The 12,708-nt window shown below is 52.1% G+C and overlaps 1 protein-coding gene across 1 annotated transcript in view; it reads left to right on the top strand.

Annotated features, from left to right (window-relative positions):
- Window positions 1-4,869, top strand: part of TGFBRAP1 (transforming growth factor beta receptor associated protein 1) — a gene marked incomplete in the record, with an annotated part of 43,445 nt that extends 38,576 nt beyond the window's left edge. Inside the window, 2 exon segments of the mRNA XM_027766400.1 lie at window positions 1-148; window positions 2,209-4,869. Of these exon segments, the coding sequence (XP_027622201.1) occupies window positions 1-148; window positions 2,209-2,385 (325 nt within the window).
- Between the last annotated feature and the right edge of the window lie 7,839 nt (window positions 4,870-12,708).

Here is a 12,708-nt window from a genome sequence, read left to right as displayed (position 1 = left end):
GCTGCAGCTGCTGCCGGGCAGCTGGTCCGTGCAGCTCCTCCGCCCGTTCCTCGCTGGAGCCATGAGGGGCAGCCTTCACGCTCGGAGGACCGCGCAGGTGGCTGTCGGTCTGGCCAGGGCCGAAAACTTAATCTACACGTGCGAGAAGGTGAGTGCCGCCAGGGAGCTCAGGGGTGCCTCTGTCTGTGGAGAAAATAGGCTTCGTCCGTTTTTTTACCTTCACAACGTCAGTACATTAGATACCTAGCTACTTAGAAAGGAGGGGTCTTCAGAAAGCGCATGGAAAATGCCTCCGATAACTCGAAAATAGCTGTAAATAATTGTGTTGAGGTGAGCATATAAAAAAGGGGAAAAAAGAATGAGTATGATAGAAAACTGCCTGAATTTCAAATGTTTTTGCACTAAAATAAACCCATCCTTTAATTCCATTTTTCCATGACCGTTTCTGGATCCTCTCATGGAAGCCGAGGTCTGAGAGGAGGTGCAGAGGCTGGGCTTTCAGTGAAAGTCGGTACAGGTTTTCTTCCCTGACGCCGGCAGGTGGGCAGCCGAGGGAAGGCGCATGGCCTGGAAGCAGCAGGCCCTTTGTGAGCACCTGCACCATGCAGGGACCTTCCTGCGGCCTTGGCATGCCATCATGCAGCCATCACGGCAGTCGCGCCAGACGTACCTATTCTGTCTCCATTTCACTAAAGAGGACACCGACACCCAGAACAGTCACAGGGTCAGCAAGAGGAGACGCCAGAGATGCCTCCCAGGCCAGTTCTTTTTTGCTCGAGAGGTTTTTGCTATGGAGCTTGTGCACTTGCCAGAGAGACAGAGACAGACAGAGCGAGAAATCACCCCCCCCCAGGGAGATGGCCACGCTGCAATCCCTTCTCCTTCATTCTCCTCTCGGGATCTTGGGCACGCATGCACACGTGCCCGGCATGAGTTTAAATCACCAGGTCCAGAACTCAAACTGCAGTCAACTATATGGGAGTCCAGCGACATAGCCATTATGCTAACTGCTGTTCCCCAGAACCCCATGCTGTCCTGCCCCTCTGGAAACCTCTTTCTCACCAGGTCCAAGCTCCGGGAGGCTGGCAAAGTTATATTGCAGAGCAGGAGTGTGAGGGGTTCTCTGCCCTCAGGAAGCCTGCACTGGCTCACGTGGCCTGGGGATGCCTGGGGATGTGGTCTCACTCCTAAGCCCCAACCCTGCCCTGCCCCCCAACGCTTCCCAGCATGAATCCTGGCGTGATCTCACTGAACCTCCCACGTGTCGCATGTTTTTAATACCCGCTTGCCTAGGACACGCTGTTCCCATTGCCTGAAATACTCCCACCTTTCCATGGTGTCAGTAAACCCCCGTCAGACCCAGCCTGAGTATCTGTTCTTGGGTGAAACCACGTCACACGCCATAGGCTGGCAGATCTTCTCTTTTGTCCATCTGCCCCCTTTCTGCATAGCTTCATCGTGGTCTCCCTTCATTCCTGGACTTTGCAGGGCAGGGAGCGTCATTCGTCTGTTCCGATGTCCCCAGGGCAAGCCCGGTGTGTCGAGGGTGCTCAGTAAATGTGTGCTGAGTGACCGATGCAGCTGTCAAGTGGCAGAAGGCACAGAGTTTCTGCGTGTCCCTGCCCGTAGATATAGACGGACTCCCCGGGGCTGACACGCTGAGCCGTGCAGGAAGACTTTAACTTGCCAGACTCACGCCCTGTTAGTCAGACAGGGACTGAGAGCCTTGCAGTGGATTCCCCCGTCACCTCTGGAGAAATGAAGTTGAGTTAACCCAGAACTAGTCAGGGACATGCCACAAACTACCCACGTGATTTGACTAAGTCCGTTACGTAAGCTTCCCCTTTCTCATTTGCAAATTTAAGACCAGATGACCGACACAGTCCCATTCAGTGTGACAGGCCCTGCTCGGGACGATCTGGGCTCAGAGAACACTGGAGGGAGGGTCTTGGCTAGAAACGCTTGACCGAGAGAGGCAGCAGTTCCTCTCGTAAAATCAGAAAAGCAGCCTAGTCTTTGTTTCCTTCTCCAGTTACTAGGAATAATTTGGTTTGTTTTCACCTCTGACGTCTTTGAAGAAATGGACATTAAAGCGAGCCTCACCAGCAGTAGCGCCCCCTGGGGAAATGTGTGTCAACTGCAGCTACACGGTGGCTCCTTCACCTGTAACCGTGGTGACGGAATTCTCGGTCTGATTTCTTTTTGCAGATGAAGTTGAAAGGAAACGCCGTTCGGCTCTCAGACAAAAAACTTTGCCAGATGTGCCAAAACCCCTTCGGCGAGCCCGTGTTTGTTAGATACCCGAACGGTGGACTCGTGCACACCCACTGTGCCGCCAGCAGACACACGGACCCCCGCTCACCTGGCCCTGGCACGCGGACTTGAAAAGCTCGTCCCGAGGGCACCAGGGAGCTCCCCGCTCTTCACTGAGCCTGCCGCCTGCACAGAGCAGACAGCGTCGCGCCGTGGCAGCCGGGACCAAGGGAAGGTGCCTGGGGGCCGGGAGACCTCCGGCCCGTGGAACAGACTCCTCCCTGCTGACTGCTCAGTGTGAATGTCCTGGAAAGTCCCCTCGAGACCTGCAAGCGTTCCCTTGTCCGGGTGCACAGTGATCCAAGGCAAAGTTGTACCTTGGAAGACAGGTGTGTCTTCCCTGGGCAGTCCAGACTCTGGTGGGCACCCCCACCACCCTGCGCCCCTTCTTCAGACAAGCACTTGCACTGGATACTAGTGGCTTTGGTGGGGCTCAGAGCTGCAGTCCCCTCTTGGCCACGCACGTGGCCCAGTGCAGGGCCCATGGTGGGCAGCGGTCTCCACACATAGGCCTCAGCCGCTGGCAGCTCCGTCCCCACACTGGCCTCCTGGACCCCATGGGTGCCCTTAGCAGACCTGAGGGAGAGAGTTTCATTTCTTCTTACCTCCCACCCAGCACTCAACCCCTAAAGATGCTGCTTGTTGACCCAAGCACTCCCTTTTGGGGCTGGGTAAGTTCAGATGCTTCCGGCTGCCTCGCGAGTACAGTTCCATTTAGTGACGGTGTTGAGGCTCCCGGAGAGAAGCTGCTCTCCCTGTTGTGACGAGATCTGGGGGGGGGGTGCCCAGGCGTGACCTGACGCTATGGCGTCACCTGCTGATTGGAAACGCCGCGGTGAACATGTTTGCATCATATTTGTATTTGAATTTGTATCCTCTTCATAGTTTTTCCTCTGGTTCAGAAATCCACCTGTCTTACTCATTCGGGATGTCTGTGCTCGTTTAACTGTACCTCCTGTGGAATCCTCGGGGAATTAAAAGGGAAATGTGAGCGCAGTCGGAGTGTTCTTTCCAGGAGAGGCCAGTCTCGACCTCGAGCGCAGCAGGGCCGGTGGTGTGTGCAGCTGCCCTGGCGTGGGACGGAGGCGGGCGGTCTTTCCGCAGGTGCTTGTGCACACCCTAGAGGGGTCCAGGCAGGCACCTAATCTCCCAGCACTTTACACGCCTGCCTTGAGGGTTCCTGAACACAGAAAGAAAGGCCTCTCGTTCATCACAGACTCAGGGACTCCCTGGGTGTTTCTGGGTAATATCGCTGACAGGCAGAAGCTGTTACTTCACTGCCCTCTTGAATTTCTGCATCGCGCTCATTGATTCTATTAGAACTAAGAACAAAGCCCCTATTACGCTGGGAAACAAGCATTGGCTTGTGTGGGTGACAGGAGAGGACCCTGAGTACTCCCCCTCTTCATCAGCCCCAGCCTCCTGGACGTGAGGGAAGAGCTTGCTCTCTACACTGTTTCCGGTACTCATAATGGCCAGCGAGTCTTTTCCCTTCTGCGATTCTAAGTGAACCGAGAGACGAAAGCATCCGTGCATTGTCTGAGGGAAATGGCACCGTTTTTGCCTGACTACGTATTTGATGATCTAAAATAAGTGCTGAAGAATCTCTCCTAGGAGCTGAACGGTGTGCTGTGGACATCGGGATGAACTCAGCCCAGTCAGGAGCTCTGCCCTGTGGGTGGCTGCCACACACTGGTCACATTATTGCGTATATTTCTATTAAGGCTTGCGAGAGGGACGTCGTGTCTCTCCGAGGGCAAGTCACCGGTATATGCAACACTGCACTTCCAAAAGCTCTGTTTCTCTGTACCCAATGGGCACCATCTCTAAAGAGCCTTTTGGTTGCTCATCCCTAACTTTGGGACACTAATCTCTTTTGTCCTCTGAACATTGATCAATATTTTGAGCTGTGCGTCACCTGTTAGGTGGCAGTTGAGCAGTTTCCTGTCTGCACCAAGTGCTTCGACACACGCAGTATTCTCTGACAACGTGCAGGTGGCCCCAGGTGTTAAAACCGTACCCTTCTCTAATGCTTCTCTCCCTCCTACAAGGCCCTTTCCTCCGTTCATATCTTCAAGGGAAATACACGCTTCTTTCTAACAGGCCTGCTGTCGTGTGGCCGTGCGGTTGAGTAGAGCAATTAGAACCGTCACTCGGCCCCTTCTCCCCTCGTTAGATTCAGTGTAACCATTCTCATTAAAGCCGCATGGAGCGAGCCAGCTTACGTTCAGATTCTATGGGCAATATTATTTCATTTGACGGAGTGTTGACCTGGCGTGGCCTGTCCCGTGTTGATGTAGGAGCGTCACGTAGGCCGTGGTGCACTGGGCCGGAGCCCAGAGCTCGGACGGTCCTCCAGTGAACTGCAGAACACGAGGCGAGGTGGCTGCGGGGTCGTGCCGTCAGCTGGGGTGCCATTGCACAGCGAGGCCGCCCTGGCTTTCTGCTTGTTCTTCTATAGAAAACTTCATCCTTCACCCCTGATTGGGTCCCTGATACACAAGATGTAAAAATGTAAACTTGTTGATTTTATTAAAATTCTTTTAATTCTTTGTTCTTTCTTGTCATTTGTTCTTTAATAAAAAAATGATTTTGTTACCTGTGGACTAACCAAGCTCTGAGGAATATAACAAGGAGATTTCTTTTTTTGTTGTTTTCTTAATTGCCAGAGGGCATGCGCTCTCACCAGAGAGACAGGGAGGAGAGAATGCATCCGCAGTGGGGCATGGTCACACATACCTCTTCTCCATTTCTCCATCCTGTTGGGATTTGGGGCACATGAACAAACTGGTATGTTTTTCAAGCCATGAGGGCTGGCATTTGAACTGATCAGCCATGTGGGGTCTGGCTCCCTTAACCTCTAGGCCCGGCCTGACCGAGGAGTTTGCTGATTTCTGCTTACATATTTCTTTTTACCAAGTGCTCGTGTTTGGGTTTATTTTCGTTTGTTTTTCTTTTTTAGACAGTGTCTCGCTATATTATGATCCTCCTGCCTCTGCCTCTTGGGTAGCTGGGACTGCACATGCATGCCACCATGCCCCGCTTTTTAGACCTCCCGCGTGACCTTGTGCCAAGCAGCCTCAGCCAGTGTGTGCTGGTGTGCTTAGGCCGGTCAGGTGCTCTTTTTTTTCTTTTTCTTTTTCTTTTTTTAAGAGAGATTTTTGCTTAGGCCCAGTCAGGTGCTCCTCTCCTCCTCCTCCTCCTCCTCCTCCTCCTCCTCCTTCTTCTTTTAGAGAGATTTTTGCTATAAGGCACATGCGCTTGCTAGAGAGAGGCAAGGGAGACAGAAAGTGAGAAATCACCCCCGGGGGGATGGCCATGCCGCAATCCCTTCTCCAGTCTGCTCTTGGGAAGTTGGGCACGCACGCACACGCACCCGGCGTGAGTTTGAAGCCTCTGGATCCAGGACTTGGAAATTGCCAGAGGGTGTGTGCTCACCAGAGTGAGAGAGAGGGAAGGAGGAAGCTCTCTGGAGGTGCGTGTCGGCCACCATCCCTTCTGCGTTCTCCATCCCGGGGGGTCTGGGCACACACTTGTACTCCCCGTCTCACGTGTTACCCACGCCGCCAGAGCTGAGGTCCAGACCGTCAGCCGTGTGAGATCCCATTTCCTGCATCACGAGGCTCCACGACCGGCCCGGAATGCCTGTAGGTAAGCCTGCTGCCCGTGGCCGCCTAACCCGAGCATGCTCGAGGGATGCCGTTTGTTTAATCTCACCTGTTAAGTTTTACCTCATCTCCCAGAACCTTGGCAGCAGGCGCCGGGCAGTCCTGTTGATTCCCCAGCACCTCAGGTTCTCCCATCGCGGGTGCCGCGCTAGCCCCAGGAAGGGTGTGTTAACGAGTAACCTCTCCGGCCGCTCTAACCAGTCTGCATGCCAGCTGGGCCCCTAGATTCCACCTCCATGCGGTAGAGGCGCAGCGTCCTGACTCGTTTGTGTTTCAGTTAGAAAAATGGACCATTGTGCCGGGGTGGCTTTCCTGGAGGCTGAGTGGACTCCAGGCCAGCACTGCCCCATCTGCAGATTCCCGCCTGGCTCTTCACTGACCACACGAGAGTCAGGAACCCGTGCAGGCTCGGCTGTCCTCAAACTGTAGTGTTGCTTTCAGAACATCACGAGTGAGCCGGCCCGGTGGTGTATTAGTGCACTGCTCAACAGTGCTGCGGCCACGGAAGGTCATGGGTTCAGTTCCCTGGTCACAGCCGGGCGTGCGCCCCTGATCCTGGCTGGTGGGGTTGAAAGACTGGCAAGGATTGTGGCATGAGAGCCAGGTGAGGGTGATTTTCTCTCATAGAAGAAATAAATATAACACTAAAAATATCATGATGCTGGGACCAGCAGGTGGCCCTAGACTCATGCATGGCCAATTGCAGTTCGAGCCTTGGACCTGGTCGCTTGCTTTCTCACTTTCCTCCTCTCTCTGTCTCTCTGTCTGGTTGAGTGCACGGGCCCTGTAGCAAACTTAACAAATAATAATAAATAATTTTTAACATATGAAGCAGCAACTTCTCAATTCTTTCCTCAGTTTTTATGCTAAGGTCCATTAGCATATTAGAGAATAAGAAAGGAGAGTGAGATGAGGCCTTTAGAAGGCACAAAAACTTGACGGGAGGGCCAGCCCCATAGTGCAGTGGGGTAAGCCCTGTGCAAAGGGAGAAGGATTCCACTTGGCTGGCCACAGTTTGAGTCCCAGTCCGCAGTAGCTTGAAAAACATGCCAGGCATGTGCGTGCACATGCCCCAAATCCTGACAGGATAGACAAGAGGAGAAAAAGGTTGCGGTGTGACCATGTCCCATGGGTGGGGGCGGCATCTCTCTCCCTCTATCAGGAGAGTGCGTGCACTCTCTGGCAATTAAAAAAATAATAAAGTAAATAAAAACCTCGCTGGAAAGAGGTGGTAGATTTGCTCTGATTGAATCGTGCAACTATTACAAAGGCAAGAGACGGTCCAAGTGGCTGAGAGAGAGGAGCGTGTAAATGAACGTGCTAAGTGTGAGCTGGCAGAGGCGAGGACGGGGCCAGCTCAGCTAAATGGGCTGTGGCTGGTGTCCGCAGTAATTAGACATTAACTAACACCCCATTTACTCTTAGCGGATCTGTCAACCTTAGCGTTTGCAATGAAAATGTACAAGAATCCAGACCATATGGACTAGAGGCCCTTTCACCTTCTCAAAAAAGCTAACTGTCTGGAGCACCATCCCAAGGCTTGTTAACACGCTCGGAGATAAAGCCGCGAGTTAATGAAGCCTGCTTCTCCTTAGCTTGCAACTGAGGAAGGCAAACAAACAGCCGTAATTCAGCTGCAGCCCAGGGTTGTAAATTAGTTCAGTGAGATCGCGTGGAGCCAGAGCAGTAAGCGATGCGCGCCACTCCACAGGCCGCGTGGGGCGCGGGAGTAAAGTGCAGGGAAAGCGGGGCGCCCTGGGCTGACTCCCCGCTGTCCCCAGCCCGTCCTGTCACCTGACCTTGGTGTCTCATTTGCAGACAGGAGGTGAGCAGGGCAGTGTCAGGTCTGCTCGGGCATCAAGCCGCTGCTCCAGGAGAAGGGGTGGGAAGGCTCTCAGCCTCTGACCCTCTGACCTGTACACGGCCCTGCAGGACCTGGGGTCACTCGGGCTAGCCCTGATGGCACACAACAGTGACCCTCACAGATCCCCGGGGGGTGGCTGAGCATTCCCAGACTCTCCAGAATCCCGTCGCATGGTAAGGATGTGATTGTATGGACTAGCCCTGTGGCCTGGTGGTGAAGGGAGCTGGGTCCCACATGGCCAGCTCTGCAGTTTGAATCCTGGACCCTGCTGGAAAAACATGCTGCACATGTGTGCTGGCCTAAAATCCCGACAGGATGAAGAAATGGAGAAGGGGTTAAAGGTGACCATGTCACATTGTGGGGGATGATTTGTCCCTTTCCCTCTCTGTGCCTCTCTGGTGAGCACACGTGCCCTCTGGCAATTAAAAAAAAAAAGAAAAAAAAAAGAGGGGCCAATAGGTGGCAAGGTGGTTAAGGCACTGGACTCCTACATGGCTGACTGTAGTTCGAGTCCAGGACCTGCTGGCTTGCTTTTTTACTTTCTCTCTGTCTCTGGTGAGCACATGTGCCTGTAGCAAACTTAATAATAAATAAAATTAAATTGGTAATTTTTAAAAGGAAAAGAAAAAGAAAGGTGACTGTGGGGCCACTGTCTGGGGCTGCTAGAGGCCTTGTTCTATGAACAGCCTCCTCGGCGGCTGGTCTGCAGACTCCCGTTGGCTCCAGCTCTTCCAGTCTTGGCTAAGAAGCCCTGACCTTCTCCTGCGCGGTGGCTTCTGCAAGTCCTCTGTCCGTGCTGTCATCTGTGTCAAGGATGTCGCCATTTGTCTCGCTTTTATGACCAGTTTTTCCTTTGTAAATTCCATTTGGTCCGACTGAGCTGGGAGGCAGAGTCCCCACCTCACCTTGATGGGAATGTGAGCTAGAATGACACAGCGTACTTTGTCACCGTCACCTGTCAAACGGAGTCGCCCCAGCCACCCGTCCATTGCCGGCCCTGCCCCCTCCCCGCATTTACGGTTTCCTTGGAGCGGATGGGAGTTTGATGGGGCCACCTCTGCGGTCAGCAAGTGACAGGGAAAACTCCAAATTGATTTCTAAGTCGTTTCCCGATATGTCACCGACTAGCAGACAGCCGTGGACTGAAGCTCATAAATAACAGAGCTGAAGCGCTCAACTTTCTTCCTTGGGAATCAGCGTTCAAGAGAGCAATTTTCCAGTTCGCTGTTTGTGAGACAAAGCCATGTACACTTCCACAGAGAGCTGATTTCTCTTATTTCAGTTAATTTACAAAGAAATACCTTCTTAATATGAGTAAACAGAAACACTGCTGTGTTTTTTTTTTTTTCAAATAGGTCACCACCTTGTTGATATACATTTTTACGTATTAGTCTTCCCATTGTCATGAGTTTTTTATTGTGGTAAAATAGACATAAAATTTCAACCTTTCTCTTTTTTGGTAGTTTTTGTATAAGGTGCATGTGCTCAGCAGAGAGAGACAGAGAGACAGAGAGAGGGGAAGTGAGAAATCACCCCGAGGGGGAATGGCTGTGCTGCAATCCCTTCTTGTCTTCTCTTCAGATTTGGGGCACACATGCACACACGTGTGCCCACTGGGATTTTCAAGCTGCTGGGTTCGGGACTCGAACCATGAGATAGTCATGTGGGACCCCGTGGCTTAACCTTCTCACCACCCACTGGCCCTGCTTTAGCTGTTTTTAAGTGGCATAAATACATTCATGATGGTCTATAACCATCACCACGGTCCCCATCTCAGACAGAAGCTCTGTACCCATTAGACTGTAACTTCTGAGCTCTCCGCTGGCCCCTGGCCACCACTGGCCACCACTGTTCTAATCTCTCTCTCTGAATTGGACTATTCTAGATGGATCATACAAGGGGAGCTGCATAGTATGTGTCCCCTTGTGACTGGTTTATTTCACTCAGCGTGTAACATGTGTCCAAATTTCCTTTTTAATGCTGAACAACATTCATGTTGTTTTTTAAGACATATTTAACTTAATTTATTTATTCATTTCTTTTTAATTTGACCAGAAAGGGACAGAATGAGAGAGGTGGGGCAGGGGGAGTAAGAAAGGAAGTTGCCAGGTCCGGGACTTGAACTATGGTCAGTCATGTGGGAGTCCAGTGCCCCTAACCACCACGCCACCTGCTGGCCCCACGTTATGGTTTATTTTTTATTTTTTATTTTTTAGAGATTTTCACTATAGAGCGTGTGCACTCGCCAGAAAGACAGAGACAGAAAGAGAGAAATCACCCCCCAAGGACAATGGCCACACCACAATCTCCTCCATTCTCCTCTTCGGATCTTGGGCACGCACGCACATGTGCCCAGTATGAGTTTAAGCCACCGGGTGTGGGACTTGAACTGTGGTCGACTACATGGGAGTCCAGTGACATAGCCATTACGCCAACTGCTGGTCCCCATGTTATGGTTTTTAAATAGTGTACTTAGTTACCCAAAGTATGTGTGCCTACTGCATGTATTTTATATAAAATTAGTTGCTATTAAATATTGAAATGTAAAATATTACCCTCTATCAGCCCATCTAGAAATTACCCCTTCATTGATCTAACCCTTTGCTTTGGGTTAAAACCGACTAACAGACAAAGCTCTTGGATGGTCTAATGCAGGCCTTGAAAATGGGTTCCCAGCCGGTGCAAGATTTCCGCCAACAGAAAGACACAGAGGTCTCCCATCCAAGACGTGACGGTGGTTCATCAGCATAGGGCTGCACAGGAGCCAGAGCCGGCGCTGCCATCGCGGTCAGGTGCACAGCTGGTGAGCAGGTCCACACAAGGCTCACGCCAGCTCCGCCCTGTTTTCTCTGGGCCCTTGTAACGTCTTTGGGAAGGAAAGGAAGGCGTGCCCTGTCCCCCATCCTCGCTCCTTCCTGGCTGGGTGCTCTGGCTCTTCTGGCTCCAACTCCTGGCTTTGAGTAGGGAGCACGGCAGCTGATGAAGGGCTGTCTCCCCTCCTGGCTTCCCAGGGAGTGCAAGGGTGACTGTGACCGGGCAGACAGCATGTGCGTGTGTGTGGGTCTGGGTGTGGGGCCGAAGGGCCTGTGTTCCCGCTTTGTCAGGTGAGTGTGACACACGCACAGTCCCAGAGAGTCTGAACCAGCCTGCTTCCCTAGGGGCTCCTGCTCCCACCTCAGCAGGCGTCCCGGCACTGTGGTTGTCTGCGGGTTCCAGCAGGAGCAGATCCATGTCCCAGCAGGCCTGAGTGGAATGGACCACAGAAAGGGCCCCTAAGCTCAGAGCGAGGGGGGCATCTCGGCCATGTGGGGGCATCCTCTCGGGCCTCTAACTTAACCTCCTGGACCTGAGCCAGTTTGCTGTCTGTGCTTGATTTGTCCTAGGCGGCTAGTTTTCAGGAATCTTGTGTCTACTAAAACCAGAACGGGGCAGTTCCTAAGCCATTTATGGAGTCAGCTGCACCCAAACCCCTGTGGCTGTGCCAGGGCGCACACTGTGTTAGAGTTTTTTTAGGCCCAACAGGAGAGAGTGTGTACACTGCCTGTGCATATGTGTGCATGTGTACATATGGTACTGTCTACACATATGCCTGTGCACACACATTGCATATATGTGCACACCTGCATGTACATGTGCATATGTGTGTGGGTATATACATATGCCTGCACACGATCATTTATATATGCACGCACATATGTGTGCATACACGCATACGCACACACATGTACAGAAAAATGTGTGCATGTGGTGTGCATATATACACATGGCTGTGTGCATGTATTGTGCGTGCATGTATGTATGTGTTCATGTATATACATGTGTGTATCCATTGTGTGTAGGTGAGTATCTACATGCATGTACATATGTGTGTGCACACATGTAGGGCATACATATGTGCTTGTAGACTAGTATATGTGTGCGTATGTGTGTATGTGTGTGTGTGTATGACGAGAGACAGGGAGATTGACCTGTCTCACAGAATTGGCTCACGTGATCAGAGACCAGGAAGTCCCACCATCTGCCCTCTGCACACCTGAGACCCAGGAAAGCCCGTGTTGTAATTCAGTCAGGGCAGCTGACGGGGAACCCCAGCCTGCAGGCCGGAGGTTGGGGAAGATGTCCCAGTTCAAGCAACGAGAAGGTAAAAAAAGTGTGTTCTACTCGGACTCTCAATTAGACGTTGCTCGCCACACCATCAGCCTTGCTGTACTCACTGATTCAAATACTAATTGTACCCATAAGGCCCCCAAAGACACACCCAGAAATAATGCTTAATCTGGGCACCCGATGTCCAGGCACGTTGACAAACAAGCTTGGCCGTCATACACCTCTGCCGGGCCAGGAAGACGGAGGACTCGCCCTGTTCTCTCCTAGGCTGGAGTCACGGTGGCTTATGGCGTGTTTACTAATGCGTTCACGCACCTGCACAATCAGAAATGACCTTGCCAAAGGGCGAGGCAGCTGAGGTATGCGAGGACTCACCAAAAATTGTGTTTCATGTGAAGGGGACAAATTTCCCTTTTCCCATTCATGCACTCATTTTCTCCTATATTAGATCATTCTTTCATTCTGCAAGTGTAGTTTGGGAGACTGCTACGTACCACGCTTTCTGCTCAGTTCTGCGGATACATGGCAAGACAGTTCGTCCAGCCTTGCCCTGCTGGAGCTCAGTGTGGAGACAGCCATGACGGAGGGGCACGCGTGCTGAGAGAAGGCCGTGCAGGTAAACCAGAAGTGTGCAGAAGGAGCCCTGAGTCAGAGAGAAAGGGCCCCGGGCAGAGGGACCAGCAGGGTAACCAGGGAACGGTGAGGGGTGAGGCTGAGGATACCTCCATCTTGGTTCTAGGCAGAAAATTATACAGA

The sequence above is a fragment of the Tupaia chinensis genome, unplaced genomic scaffold (assembly GCF_000334495.1).
Source record: "Tupaia chinensis unplaced genomic scaffold, TupChi_1.0 Scaffold143064_1, whole genome shotgun sequence".
Classification (NCBI taxonomy): Eukaryota; Metazoa; Chordata; class Mammalia; order Scandentia; family Tupaiidae; genus Tupaia; species Tupaia belangeri.
This window is presented reverse-complemented; position numbering and strand designations above follow the sequence as displayed.